General features: G+C 41.4%; 1 protein-coding gene and 1 long non-coding RNA gene across 8 annotated transcripts in view; both read left to right on the top strand.

The window, feature by feature from the left end:
• Positions 1–16,039, top strand: part of LOC113219060 — a 205,135-nt gene that overhangs the window by 133,339 nt on the left and 55,757 nt on the right. The window lies entirely within an intron of this gene.
• LOC726592 (proteoglycan 4) lies at positions 12,221–13,879 on the top strand. The gene is made up of 2 exons (XM_006562785.3): positions 12,221–12,407; positions 12,586–13,879. Exons 1-2 carry the CDS (start codon positions 12,285–12,287, stop codon positions 13,669–13,671), a joined length of 1,209 nt encoding a protein of 402 aa, XP_006562848.2. The 5' UTR covers positions 12,221–12,284; the 3' UTR covers positions 13,672–13,879.

The raw sequence follows: 16,039 nt of genomic DNA, 5'->3' as shown, positions 1-16,039 counted from the left end.
ATCGCGTTACTTTCAAGATCCTTCTTTTTCTCTTTCTTCTTCTTCTTTTTTTTTTTAAAGAAAAAATGGCAAGATATTTTATTAAGAAATTGTAAAAAGACGGAGGGTGTTGTTAAGGGGAGGAAGAAGTCGTTGCAGGATAGCAAGTTTGCCACCATGAATCCATCACGGGACGGCAAGATGACAGTTAATGTTTTTAAATCGCAATATTATCCTTTGCACGCGATATCGCGCCACGATTTTGAAATATATACCCTCTGATCAGCCATTCATGAGACACCATAACTTACACACCTCGAAGAATAGAGCCGTGGTATCATCATCTTTCTCTCCTATCATCCTCGATAAATAAATTTTTATCAAAAATAATAACGCGAAGTTATAAACGATACGATAATAATATTTTTCTCCGCCGAGTAATAAAATTATTGCATCTCGAATATACAGTCTAATCTATCGATCGAAGGACGATTTATAGAACAACTTATTTACAACGTGGATAAGATAATTGTTATTTTTTTTCTTTTTTTCACGATGATATTCCATCATCATCGTATGGCCTCAAGGCCTATTCTTCTTCTATTGTTCGTCAAATTGTTCTCTTCTCCTCTTTTTCCAGAGAAAGACAAATACGTTCACGATTGTGTTATTGATTTGATTAATTTTATGGAACTTGAAAATTGAAAAGAGTTGAAAAAGACGTTCCTCGCGAAAAACGTTTAATATAGTCAAAGTATAAGGGGGAATTTTAATCCTGGGGAAGTAGGTCGATACCCGAGTGAGCGGGATTTATGTATTCAAAGTGCGCAGCTCGGTGTCGGGACCTTTTAGAAATAAGGAGGTAAGAATTTATTCCACGGGAACAATGAGGGTGCGGCAAGTTTTGTTGTTAATTTGTGGAAACATTTCGATAGACCTCATTACTTAACTAGATTTCCGAATGGAATATTAAATGGTAATTCCCGGAACTATAATAAACACGGATGAAATTCTGAGAAAATAAATTAAAGAACGTATAACGAATATATCCTAGAACAAAGAAAATAAAAATTCGGGAAAACTACAAACGAATTTCTCGATACGATAGAGGAAAATGTAATGATCGAATCGATTAAAAGAAATCCGAAATAAAGAACCAAATTTTTACACTTCCAAAATATTATCCCGCCTTTAAAAAAATCTAACGAAAACACATTACTCTAATAAGAAACGAATCTTTTCCTTTCCTCGAAAACACAGCCTCTCATTCCCAAAAACAACCCATTTCCAAATTTCTTTCCCTTCCCAGTTACAGGTGACGAGGAATAAAATTCGGTTAACGTGGACATCGTCGCAAAAACCGAGTGATTCCACCGGTTTCCGTCGTCCATCGCGCGAACAATGACCCGTTTTTCAGAACATTTGTCGGCCGGTCACGAAACAGACCCGTCATTTTCTCGCGTATCGAGGAAAGATCTGAGATCTCTCGCCTCTCCCTCCCCTCTTGTTTGCCCGGTAATCGCCTAAACCCTTCCGCGCGCGGGCAGATCGCGGAAACCGATTACGGGAAACCGAGTGTCAAGTAGGCCCGCGAGTCGTGAAATTACAAGGCGCGCTCTCCTCCCTGCAGTAATTTCACGGCTTGTGGATATCGGCTCTAGCTTTTTAATGAAACAGAGTTGGCGGATTTTCACGCGGCCTCGATTCTTTCCTCTCCGCCGAGGGGGAGAGGGAAAGGAGTTGGCCTCGCGACGATCGCTCGTTTCCGGTTTCAACGGCCGATTTCGTGGAATTGGAATCTTTTTTGTCGGCCTTTTGTCGTGAGGAACATTCGTGCGTATTCCGTTTTACGACTTTTTGTTTCCTTCCTTGGTCACATTAGGTTAGGGGAAAGGGGGTTTGATTTATCAACCTTCTTATTTAGGAGAGATCGAGAGTAGAATTTTTATACATCATTGTTATTTTTATGATAGGAAATTACGCTGTGAGCAATTTCGATTTGATATAAATTAAGATCGACTCGGAACTGTTACGATTTTTGTTACAAAGTGTGTGTATGCGCGCTCGCGACAACTTGGATGGAAACTTTCACGCGCGAGGAAATTTCCAATTCAATCCGATGGCCTCGTCAGTTAGAAAGTTTACCGATTACGTTTCCACTTATCAGATCCCGTCGTAAATGCACAAGTATCTCTTATTTTTCTTTTTTTTTTTTTTTTTGAATGCTCGTCCGATTATCGGCATTATCGATTGCGTAAAAAAAAAAAAAGTTTCAACGACGTGAAGATATTTCTTCATCTTCTTCTTGGAGAAATATTGTCAAGAATGATAACGTAATAAGGTGTATCTTGCAATTTTTTAAACAAGATTTTTTGTACTTGCAAATTTTATATAGGTAGAATTTAGAATTGAAAAAAAAAAGAAAAGAATTCCAATTTTTAAAGTAATGTAATATTCCAAAAAGTGCAAGAAAGGAAGCATCGAGGAAAGAATCACGTAATTTGATATTCGTTCCTTCGATATTTACTCTGCTTATCAAAAATTTCAATACGAAATCGAACACATCTGTATTCTCACGAACGATTCGTAAATTTCTAGAATTCCCCTCAAAAAAAGAAAAAAAAAAAACAGAAAAAGAAAGAACAAAGTAGAGGAAAAACACCCTTTAACATCCTTTAAGTGACACAGTATCTGTCAAAACCCGTCGAAGCAAGAAACGAGAAGAAGAGAAAAGGGAAACGAAAAAAAAAAAAAAAAGAAAAAGAAAGAAAAAATCGCGTCGAAGGTGAAATTGCCAGGCGAGGAAACGGTCGACAACACGGAAACACGTAAGAAATTTGATCTGCAAGCTGGGATATTAAACTCACAGGGGAGAGAAAAAGGGATGGAAGAGTCTCCTCCCTATCTACGTACAGAAAATCCCGAGTCGGGTTCAAAAAGTCGAAAGACGGCAAAGCATCGCTACCGCGCGGGGCGGACCTCTGATATCAAAGGTAGGGAGATAAGAGAAGAACGCTTCTCTCGTCGAGATTGGCACTCGAGATTGATACACGCGTGCTTGATTTTCGCTTGTTCTTTGAAGAGACTCGCCGGCCATCAGACTCAGCCTTCCTCCTCTTCCTTCCGAGGTATCGTTGCGAGCTGAAAATTGCCCTCTGCCCCTTTTCCGGGCGAATTTCTCGAGTGCGGGGCGAAAAGAGATTTTCGCATTTGCATTTCCCTCTCGGATGAGAAACTTCGGACTTTTCGATACGTTTTGAAAAACTTGTATTAATTTCAAATTCACGATCGATCGTAGATGTGTATCGTATCCCCTTTTTTTCACGGCCATAAAACGATACTTTATTTGGATACTTGTAATCCAATGAATGAGTTGTTGAATCAATGTGACGAATCGATACAAGAATTTGCAATAAATCAATGAAGTTTTTATCGACGAGGAAGGCCAAGCTTTCGAAATAATTATCGGAGAAATATCTTCTCGTGGAAAAATATCTCGACAATATTTTTTTCGGCCGATTTCGAAAAAAGAAAAAAAATCTGCAGCGCGCGAAACAACGTACTCGTATAGAAGAGGCTTCATATCGGCTAATCTGTGTACTGATAACGCGAGCAATATATCGCTATATTGCGAATATTATGAATACGATGGACCGTGTAATACTCGATCGATACGTCGTAAAATCAATGCCTTCGAAGTAGAACTTATCGTCGATATATATATCATGCAACACGTTATGCAATACGCGAAATATCACCGAGAAGAAACTGAAACGAGTTTCTCACAAAGCTGGAAAACTAGATAATATCCCCTTTATTCATCCCAATCGAACGGTTTACTCAAATTCTTTCCCTCTATTTCAAATAGACAAGGAACGAAACAACTACCCCATTACACTTTCGAGTATAAATATAAATTAGGATACTTTTGCTCGAACATAATATCATAATTTCGAGAAAAGTTATTTCGAGAAACTACAATAGCTGCGTGTGCGTGGCCTCGCAACGTAACAGCAATTCGAAAACCTGTTAGACGTCCTCAAACCCCCTCGAGGACCACCCCCCGGGGCGCAAACACAGAGGTTCAATCGGAGGCCAAAACTTTGCGTGCCGTTTACTCGTCGATGCGTGACCACGCAACAACTTGCACCACCATCACGCCATGACGATGGTGGGTCATTTGTACGGGGTTAGGTGCAGGTAAAGAGGAGCCTGGGATGCTCTGACAGGTGGGCGTTATCCGTCTAATCCCGAGACCTAATCTCCTCGAAAAGTGAAATTCCGTTCCGTGAACTGTCCCTCCCTCCGACAGTGTTCTTTCTTTCTTTCCCACGCGTCCCTCTCCCCCCAACGATTCCACGAACGAGCTAATCGACCACCCCACGCTGTTCAAACCTTTCCAGCCTCTGTTTAAATCGGAATATTCATGCCTCGGTTCAGTCGGTCACGAGACGTTCCCCCGATTGTTGTTCCAAACGTTGCACGCCCTATATATTCCGCTCGAGAGCCGATGCATTCCAAACAGAGCGCAATACCGTTCCAATCATGTGTACATTACTGTTCAAAATGTCGCCAGATGACTTCTAACGAATCTTCGATATGCAACGGGTTTATCTAAACGCAGAACACTTGAAATAGTCTTCAAATTCGCGCTCGGATAGAAAAGAATCTAGGAAATGCATCGCTCGACAATTCAATAACATAATCAATTTATCTTCCACGAAGATATTCGAGAAGACAGATTTAACTTAATCCCAAGACTTTCGTGTATTATATCGTAGCGTGCGAAATTAACGAAACTCTCTGCTCCGACGAGGAGACAAAAGCCGCGCAGATTGGACAACTGCGTTCCAAGATTTGCAGGGAATACCCGTCCCGCGGGTATATAACGCGAGGGGAGGGAAAAACCGTCCCGGTTCGATAAAAATTGTCCCTCGTCCCGACGGACGGACGAGGCGAGCCTTTAATCCGGGTCACAATCCGCATGCATCATCCTTCCTATGATCGATCTTGCCCGCCAAACGCGCGCTTTTTGTCCGTTTCGCGGTAATGAAATGGGCCGGGCCGCCCTCTCTTCTCGCCCATTTCGGGAGAGGAGGAATCGCTTTTAATTTGCCACGGTGAGATGGAGCGGATTCGAGGATCCGGAAGTTTGAAAATGAACGGCTCTTTCTTCTCGTTCTTCTTTTTCTTTTTTCCTTTTTTTGGAAGGAAAAGTTGAAAGTTGGAAGAGTTTCTCCCGCACTAAACGTGGTTTGTTAATTCCGTGATTAGCGAAATTTCAATCTTTCGTCGGCTAGATCGGTTTTGTAGACGTTGAACTATTTTATTCTCCAAAGTGGATATTGTTCATCATCGAATAATTGCGTATAGTTTCATATAATTTCTCGTTCAATTTTTTTTTTATTTCAAAAGAACGAAGCTAGGATCGAAACTGGCCTGCTGGTATTACACCGATCATCCCCTTCTCCCCTGTTCACTGGCCTCCATGTATCGACGATATCGCGCGTTTAATTCACAGCTTTCATCCGCGGGTAAACACGGATGCTTTGCGATTTAATTGGATATCAAACAATAAAGCGGGGGTGTAGTCGCTCGATTCTGTTTTGGATCGACAAAAGCGCTCCTTTAAATCGTTGCCAGACGCTGACACGCTGACCCCGCTCTCATTCCATCCAATTCCATCCAATATTCGAAGCCGAAATTCCACGAGAAGAGATCAAAAGCAACGGCGAAGAAACGGCGAACAAGAAAATACGAAATACTCGTTTCGTTTATATATATACGGGGGAGTAGACGAATCCATTGGTTCGAGAGAGCCCATTTTCACCACGTCGCCCTTTACGCATCGAAATCTAATAATAACCGCACCGTATACATATGCATGCGCATCGATTCGCGTTTCCAGATGAACACACGCGTGTACGGGGCTACACAGGGTGTTTCGAATCTTGCGAACGTGTCGTTCCTCTAATCCTCCTAATAACTGAAAAAACGTTTCCCTCGACGATTCTCTTTCAAGATTTTTATTACTCTCCATCCAAGTTTACTTCCAAGATTTTCTTCTGTCGGGGGATTTAATCGTGGCGGGGTGGAGATTGCGCGCATAATCTCGTTCGAGGAGAGAAAAGGATGGTTGAGGAGGGAAATTTTGAATGGAGGGAGGATCGATGAATTTTCGGGACACGCAGTGTGCACGGTCCATTTCCACGTATACGTATATAGTTGCACGGTTAGAACCATTATCGGGGCGCTGCGCCTGGCCAAGGGTCGTGCGGTCACGTGCACCAGATAGCGGTTCACGAATCACTGGGCACGGATCCATTCAACGAGAAACGCCGATGCATAATCTACGCGGTATTTCGCGAAATCTCGCCTGGCCAACCGGATCGGACCGATCTGCGCGTGTTTCGAAACGAAATTTCGAAAATGTTCCGTGTCCTTGAAATTCGCCGGATATCCAATTCCAGCATCGCTCGAAATCTGATTATTCCGACTTTTGTCGAACCCGCTTTTCCTTCTTCAAATGGAAATTATTAAACGATCCCAGATCGCTGTTGCTCGTAGAAAGTGCGAGGGAATTTCTGTAATGTAATCGATACAAATTCTCACGGATAGAAAATCCCATCTAACCGGGTTTTATTCACGGATAAAATATAGACAATGAGTTGGAGTTTTTCCATAATTTCCAGATCGAATTTCCAGAGAAGAAGAAACGGGCGAAGGGAAGGGAAGAACCGTGCTTTGTCCACAGCCTACACGCGGAAGTCGACCGACACTGAATTAATTATCCTCGCTTCGACTCGACCGCAAACACAACGGGCCTCCCCCCCTGTGATCGATATTCGATATTTGCCACGACGCGTTGACATGTTTATGGAAATATTCGTGACGTCGTTATGCGACGTCCTAACATTCGACCAGGACCCTGAACTTTCCAATTAATCATCCGACGCGTCGACTTAAATCAATCCCCCATCTCTCTCTCTCACACACACTTTTCATCGCGTTTCTCCGCGAGTCACGCAAGAAATTTATCTCTCGCGCGTAACGTTTTTCACGCGATCCCTCGCCCAATAAAACAAAACTCGACCCTCGCACGCACCATTCGCCGCCATGTCGTTAGATTTCCTCGCGGGTAAAAGGGGAGGAGAAAACTAAAGAGAGAGAAAAATTTCCTGATTCAATTTCCTTCCCGCTCCATTTACAATATTTTCCAAATTGGCTCTTCGAGGAATTACGGTATTATCTCGACAAATAATATCCATTGGCGAGCGTGGAGAATTTCCAGGTATCTGGATGGAGGGATCGTGCGAGTTCGAGATCCCCGATCCATCTTCTTTCGGGGAGAAAAATCAGTCGCTCGTTCGTCGCACGGGACGAGAGTTTTTTTTAATTACCAACGGCTCAACGGTTGGTAATGATGATGAACGAGCTCATTCGTATCGACGTCATTGGAAGAGGGGAGGGAGACGTATCGGATCAAAGGTGACGGAATTAGGTGCTCGTTGATATCAGCCAGTCGTACAAGTCTTTGTATTTTACAAGAGTTCGATTAATAATGTTATTTGCTTCATAGAATGATTCTCGCTTTAAAATTACGTTTTCGTCCCTTTGCAATATAATTTCGTAAAAAGATTCTCGATTTTCGTAGCTTTTGTGACTGTATACTTTCGATCTATGTGAAAAGAATCCATGCAAACTTATTATCGATTCGAATCAATACGAATAATCGCATGTTGCACGAATGTTCCAAAATTAGAATCTAAAATAGATTCTAAAGTTCTCGATTTGGAGAATCGTTGTCGCCAATTTCGAATTCCAAAGGATTCCACGAATGAAATAAAAAGGCAACGTGCGTTAGAAGAAGAAAGAAAGAAAGAAAGGAAAAAAGATCGAAATCGCGATGATCGATGATCGTTTATCCGATGGCGGATTTTTTTTTTTTTTTTTTTTTGGGAGGGAGAATTCCACGACGGTCCAACGACTCGTAAATATCAGCGGTGGTGAAAATTTCATGTATGCACACGCGGAGCATCACACCCTCCGGCCGTGTTCACCAGGATCCCTCTCCGTTTTTCACTTTCCTCCCGGTCTGACGGTCATAAAAAACCGCTGACCGATATTATCCACTCTAAGCTGGTTTACAATGTTCCTACGTGTTCTGTCAGCTCTTCGCGCCGACGGGGCGGCCGCTCAGGGCCAAAACGAAAAAGCGCAACGGGCCATGTCGCCACGTGACGTGAGTAATTACCGGTACGAGCGTGCGTGCGTGCACACGCGTGGATTATACGTACGGGGTTGTTGCCTAAACGCCTACTATCGTGCCTCGGATGGGGAAAAGAGAAATGGAATAATGGGGAGAAAGAGAGGAAAAGGATCATTCGAACGTACGCGTCATTAAAGGAAAAAAAAAAAGAAAAAAGATTCTTAATCGCGCGAGCGTTTTCTCGTAAAAAAAGAATCATTGATCCACGAAGATAATAATTTTGAAATTGCGCAATAAGAAACTATCCTCGAGTTTTTATTATTATTCCCGAAAACAATATACGGATTTTTAAGAAAGATATTTAATACGATATTCTCTTAATATCTCCTGTTAGTTCGTGCAAATAGAATATTTTTTTCGTATCTCGAGGAAGGGGAAGACACGAGGGAATGGGCGAATTTATCGCGCCACCGTGTATAAGCGCGATACACAGGCCAAGATTTTTTTTAATAGCCGTCAGCCGGAAACCCGTCGGATTAATGCGTTCCAGCGTAATGAGAAACAGGCGCAAAATAACCGGGGGAAAACGTGCAACCCTTTCGCGTTTCGCCATTTTCCCGTACGAGGATGGAAGTCAAACGCGCAATTCCAAACAGCTACATAACACGTGCAATATGCTAATCAGATTGATCACGGTTCGAGGTGGTTAAGGGACCTGACCTTAGGGAACTCTGCGATAAGCAGATCGACGATAATCGAGTAGACCTGACCTGCTCTTTCGTTGGAATTGTTGGAACCGAGTCGATTTAAAAAATAATTTGATGCGGATCGATTGTTAAGGCGAATATTGGAAATTTTTCGTTTCATCTTTTTTTCTTTCCTCGTATTTTAAACGTTTATAATTATAAGACACTCGAAAGATAATTTTTATCGCGTCATTTCGTACATACGATTTCTAATTTTGATTTTTTTGTTTTTTTGTATATTGGCAAAAGTGCGAGAGTCATCTTTATTGGATTACTCTTGTTGATTTCACTCGAACGCGAAGAGAAAAGTTTCTCGCAAAAGTCTGTCTCGTCTCACCCTAATCCAGGAACATCTTTTGACGGGGGTTGATGGAATTTGACGAGGCTTTTATGCAAATGTAGACCGAAGACCTTCGTCAACCACGTTTCCTCGTTAAATGATCTTCTCGAACCCGTGTCATTCGTCATCTCGCCAACTCGATTAATTAGGCATTTGAAAAAAAAAAAATATATATATATATATATCAGAATGACTTTCATAGATCGGGAATTCTAATAGCAATAATTAAACAAACAACATATTTAATTTTTCTTTATCTCTTAATAAGATACGAGATCTCGATACGTCCTCCAAGTTAAATACTCGAAAATGATAAACTATAAATTGTCGATACGTCAATATGTGCGATCTTTATACTTGTTATCTTCGAGAAATCATTTATTTAAAAAAAAAAAAAAATGAAAAGTGGCGTACACGTAAAATACATTATACGTACACCGATTTACTTTTTATTCATTTCATTCCAGAGAAAATTTCTCAACTCTCGAATTTTTATCATTTTCTTTTTTTTCTTTTTTTCATACTTTAAAATTTTTCTATCTATCTCGTATCATTACGAAAACTGCACACTGAAACTTTCAAACAATCTACAGCTCTTTCGAAATGATATTGCACAAAAAACAAAAAAGAAAAAAGAGATAAATGAATAAACGAAACGAAATAAAAGCTGATAAATATTCTACCTTCGTATTTATTTATTTATTTCTTTCGTTCTCCGCGGTATCATCTTCAAAAACTCCCTTCCGTCTCTCTGTTCGACACGAGAGAACACGAGCCACTCGCGTATCGGGCAACAAGTAAAACGGGAAAACCGATTACTGGAGAGATAGAGGAACACACCAGCAGCAGCCCCTCGTAACGCCGGGAAATGCGATGGTTCCAGGCGTATACAAATTATTTTTCATTCATACGGGTGCACAATTCCGTTTTGTAGAGCGGTGTACTTTAATTTCTCCAGAGATTTATGCAAGCCAGGACCGTTTTGAGCTCTGTGTGTACACGCGTAATAACGCGGATGCGTGTACGCGGGGGGGGGGAGGCTTGCTACATCGGTTACACGTACGTTTTCAGCGAGCCGAAATGTCAGCGATCTTAATGTCCTCGCGAGGAAGATTTACGGGGACAGGTCCGCCTTCATCTTTTTCCTTTTCTCTCTCTCTCTCTCTCTCTCTCTGTTTTTTATCCTTTTCAATTATTCTTCCGTGGTGACGAGAGAGACGAAAGTTTCGTGGTATTAAAAGGATTTTTGCGCACGATTAATCGACGACAAAATTTTGAATAGCGGATATATATAGTTTCTTTTTTCAAGTTCAAGTTTCGTTTAATCCTTTGAATCTCGCCTTATTTTTATTTGGCGAGGGAGAAAATTGTTGAATTGTTATACGTAATGAGAGAATGAGCAGAAAAAAAATAATCGCTTCTAATTGTAAGGAAACGGAGAAGATAGTTTATCGCGAACGAAAATTAATCGTGATTATCGATTGTTGCATCACTTTGGTGATAATAGAGCAATCCTCGCTATCTGTTATATGGAATCTTTTCGATCGTGTTAGTTTTTTTTTCGTGAAGTTTCCAAAATTCGGCCCCGTGTATTCGCGACACGCAATCCCATGAATTAATGCTCAAGTTGAGGGGACGCGGTCTTAAATTAGTTAACCGTTGAAGAAGATCAGCGAAACGCGGCCGCCGATCGTTCGCTGTTTTCTCCGGGATACGAGGTGAATACAAATTCTAAGCGCGGGATTAGGGGTTGAATTTTAAGGAAGCTCGAATAGAATCGGATCCTCGGGAAAAAAAAAAAGAAGAACGAGTCTCCACTCGATCGATAATAACTTTTCGACTCGATAATGGTTTTCATCCGGTGATTTCGAATTATCGTAATTGAAAATTATCATAAATAAAAATCTGTTTTGAAACGGGCGATAACGATAATTCTCGAATGTGAAATCATTGTTGAAAAAATAGACTTGTTTAATTATTTTCGTGATATAAAGAAATCTCACAAACTTTCTTCCAGTGGGTCGCGCGTGATCGATCGATATTTCGTGATGATAGGAATCTCGTCAGAGATCATAGTACAATGCAAAGATCGATTATCACGAAAATTAACAGGCATTAATTATGATAAAAAGATAAATAATGTGCATCGTTTTATTACCATCGTATCGATAATCGATCGTGATCAGATTATTTTTATTCGTGTATTATATTTCACGAAGCTTGCAAAGTATTCTAACTACGTGTATATATATATATATAGAAGCTTATTTTTCACCGTGTTATTAGTGTCTTCTTTTTCTCGATAATTTTAGTCCACGATTAATATGGCCGTGTTATCAAATCGTCGCAACCTCCAAAGCTCTTTTAATTTGTTACGTGTTTCTCGATTTATCAAACGAGACGATGAACGGTTGGCATGATGATACGTTATGTTGTCTCAAAGAGATAAAAATCTCGGAAGATATAAATCCGGAACTTATGGTTTCCTGTGAAGATTCGGAAATAAATTCGTCAATTTGCGATTCTTCCTCATTGGATCTCCATTTTCTTCAACGTTAATATCGATTATGATATTAGAGGAATTGTTTCGACAATTAAACGGAGATCCATCTCGATCGTTTCCTTCTTTTTCCTTTTTTATTTCTGTCTAGATATCTTCTTGTATCTGTATCGATATCGTATCACGCGGTATGGAAATTACGTATATAATACACGCTCAAACATTTAGAGCAAAGAATAAATACGTGACGAACATCTAGGAAGGAAGTATTAGTCAACGACTTTTAATTAACAAATGACGAAAACGAAAGGCAAATATCATAAGTTACATAAGTCGTTGTCATTACTCTGATGATAGTCATCTACGAGTTATAACGTAATCGGTCAATCTTCGAGGAATTGTGTTTGGCTGTTGATAAGAGAAAGCTATATATAAGGTGTTGGGAACAAGTTGCATGGCACATTTGAGACGTTAATCACCGACGGAATAGAATAGAATATTTATATCAAGATGCGCGCCTACGTTTTTCTGCTCGCTTCCCTGTGTCTCGTCGGTTGCGTATGGGGTAACAATCTGATCCTTGGCAGACGTTTGCCCGGCGAGTTAATCCTCCAGAATCGAACCATCATCAAGGTGAGATAATTCGTTTTTCTTAATTCGATAGTTCGTCGATAACGATCGTCTACAGACATAGATTCGATTAGATAACAATTTGAGAAAACGAGTCACGACAAACAAATTTTCCAAGGCCTGATATTTTACGTAGGTTTCATTTTTTCTTTCTTTCTTTCTTTCTTTCTCTCCACTCCAGCCATCGATACCAGGCGTCAGCCATACCGTTACGATCGGTGCAACCGCGCCACCCGATCACGTAATCTCATACTTCAGCGTGGTAAACTTGAATCCAAAGGTGGTGAAAATACTACCTATTAAAGGTAGCATTGGCACCTCATCGATCGTCGTACTTGGGGTCGGATTGCCTAGTTGGGGCATGTTTATAAAGGTTGTCGTATTCGCTGTTCCCAAACTCCCCGAACCCACCACACCGAGCACCACAACTGAACAACCACCGTCCAGCACCGAACCAGCTACGACAACGAGCCCTGAACCTACCAGCACACCGTCCAGCACCGAGCCAGATACGACAACGAGCCCTGAACCTACCAGCACACCGTCCAGCACCGAGCCAGATACGACAACGAGCCCTGAACCTACCAGCACACCGTCCAGCACCGAGCCAGATACGACAACGAGCCCTGAACCTACCAGCACACCGTCCAGCACTGAACCAGATACGACAACGAGCCCTGAACCTACCAGCACACCGTCCAGCACTGAAACAGATACGACAACGAGTCCTGAACCTACCAGCACACCGTCCAGCACTGAACCAGATACGACAACGAGCCCTGAACCGAGCAGTACACCGTCCAGCACCGAACCAGCTACAACAACGAGCCCTGAACCTACCAGCACACCGTCCAGCACTGAACCAGATACGACAACGAGCCCTGAACCTACCAGCACACCGTCCAGCACTGAACCAGATACGACAACGAGCCCTGAACCTACCAGCACACCGTCCAGCACCGAACAATCAACGAATACTGAACCAAATACGACAACGAGCCCTGAACCTACTAGCACACCATCCAGCACCGAACCAGATACGACAACGAGCTCTGAATCGAATAGCTCATCGAACAGCGAGGAATCGACGAACACCGAACCAGACACGACAACCAGCTCTGAATCGAGCAGCGAAGACACGAGTAACGAATCAAAGAAATCGATAAACTCTGATTCAAATAGCGTGGAATCAAGTTTCCCACGACACAAGTTGGGCGGAAAGTCTGAAAATGATCGATTGTGGAAATGGATCCGATCTCGAATCTGATGAGATTCTGATCGATGAGAGATATAAATTAATTGGAGATTAATTCTGTATATTAGTAGCTCGGTAATATATCTCGTCGATGATTAAATACGAGTAATAAGAAAGACGCAACGACCGAATCGACGTTCTCCTCCAAGCTTTAATCTAACGTGTTACAAAATTTTTTAATTAACTTATCCTTTTTAAATAAACTTTTACTTTCTCTCTCTTTGTCATTCAATCGATTCACCTCTCTCTTTTCGCTCCAAATTTTCCAACCGAATCGTTGAAATGCAAAAGATTTTCCAACCGTTCGTCGTCTCTACTCGTAACTCGCCAGTTTACCCTTCTACCCTCTTGAGAATTAAAATTCCCACGAGTGGGGCGGAAGGCGCGTAACAACATCCCCTCCTTTGCCTCGTCCCTGTCATCGCTTACGTATTTTCTATTCTACGCTATTGATTCCGTGACAGGGATATAATTCGGCCACGCTTGAAAATTCGAGGCACAGACAGTTTCGTTTCGTTGCTAACGCGTTTCCAGGAAACTCCTCTCGCTTGATTTAGGATTGCATCGCACGTAACACCCACCTCTGTTACTTGATTCGCTTCATCATCCAACCGGTGTGTCTGGAAACGTCTTCCGCTTCTTCTTTTTTTTTTTTTTTTCCTCTTTCCCTCATTCTCTGGCCTAGATTTTCCACGCGAGATCAGGGCCACGTCCGTGGAAATTGTACGGCAATTTGGCGAGATCCGATTTGTATGGATGGTCCGGATACCGATATCGGGAGAGGCCGGCTACGAACTTGATCGACCTATTCAAAAATTCATTCTTCCGGCCTACTTGTACCACTTTCTTGAATATTTCATCGGTCAATCGCGACACCTTCCCGATACAGATATCCCCGATTTATCCAAAGTTTGGTAGGAACACTGGTTTTCGTTTCATCTTGACTCGTATGAACCACCGCTTCGCTTAAAAAAATTATTTACAATTATTTTTCGTTACAAGCTTGTTCCATTGTACAAGGTATCCAAACACACATTCCAACAATTCAAATCCAACCACACAAGATATGTAAAAAGCAGAAAAATAATCGTAATCCAAACTTCCCTCTCTCGAATATTTTTCCACTACCGTTCAACATCGATCCTCCGTGTTTCCCCCAAAACACTTTCTCTACGTCTGTCCGAAACGAGAACAGGAAAAGCAGGGAAATCGCGGGATTATTCCATTGTATCGTTGTGAAATTAAAAAAGAAAAGGCCCTCCTTTCTTTCCAAGGGCCTCGTCGATCGATCTTTGATCGTTTTGCTCGTTCGACGGTGAAAAATCGGAGAGGGGAAAGGTGGAAGAAAAGGGAATGGAAGGGTACAGCAACAAGTGAGAGTGGAAGAGTTATTGGACCCAAAAGGCTGTAATAATGGGCGGAGGAATCGAACGGGATTCTCCTCCTCGGTTTTATTCGGGCGCATCCCCGATCGGGGAAAGTCAATACAAAGGAGGGACCGATCGACTGGAAAATCGTTGCATCGCGATTACTTCTCATTTTTTCTTTCTACTATTTCTTTTTTTTCTCCTTCCTCCCTTTTTTCTTTTTCTTTTTCTTTCTTTTTTTGTCTCCGATATGAATGTCGAATCAAAACGACGAGAATGTTCCGTGTTCTCGTTTGAATAATAGTTGCGATATCGAAAAGATAAAGAATTAGTTAGGCAATTCAGTTGGCAATAAAGACGAGTTTTGATCGAACATTTCTGTTCTGAGCGGTTCGATGGTATCGATGGTAAGATAAACGAATTTTACTCACTATAAAAATTTTCGCTTTAATCTGATCAGGGATTATATTAATCGCTAATCTCCGTTATATCTTTGATATCTTTGAAATGATATATTATCTGTATACGATAACAAACAATCGAATATTCATATTTTATACATATTTCCTTTTCTTATTATACACGAGAGAGAATTATAAATAAAATTATTAAAAAATCAAAAAAATAACTTCTCTCTCGAATGTCTCATAATTTCAATGTCCTTATCTTCTTTAATTAAAATTCAAAATCGAAAATTATAACGCTCTTTAACTTGTATATATATATCTGATTGAACATGAAACACGAGCGTGAAATCTAAATACGACGACGAAGTTTTTCGCGATAAAAATGAATTGGCGAATGCGAAATTCCATTCACGAAAGGTAAAAACCTTGAACGATCAAAGTTTCTTCAAGGCGAGAAACGGACACCTGCCGCGTTTCCTCTTCCCGCCCTAACGATTCGCCCTGACAATTCCAAGAGCAACACAGAGTGGGCATATTTCTAACCCATTAACATTCCCGCCACGGAACCTTTATCGTCGTCGTACACACTCCGAGTTATTTCCTTCG

The sequence above is a fragment of the Apis mellifera genome, linkage group LG10 (assembly GCF_003254395.2).
Source record: "Apis mellifera strain DH4 linkage group LG10, Amel_HAv3.1, whole genome shotgun sequence".
NCBI lineage: Eukaryota > Metazoa > Arthropoda > Insecta > Hymenoptera > Apidae > Apis > Apis mellifera.
The sequence above is the reverse complement of the archived record's forward strand: the minus strand, read 5'-3'. Positions and strand labels throughout refer to the sequence as shown.

What these genes read in the sequence shown, in the direction of transcription:
- LOC726592 (XM_006562785.3), top strand. Translation starts at nt 12,285, where the DNA reads ATGCGCGCCTACGTTTTTCTGCTCGCTTCCCTGTGTCTCGTCGGTTGC. An exon ending in AGAATCGAACCATCATCAAG is followed by an intron (nt 12,408 to 12,585) that starts GTGAGATAATTC and finishes TCTCCACTCCAG; the next exon opens with CCATCGATACCAGGCGTCAG.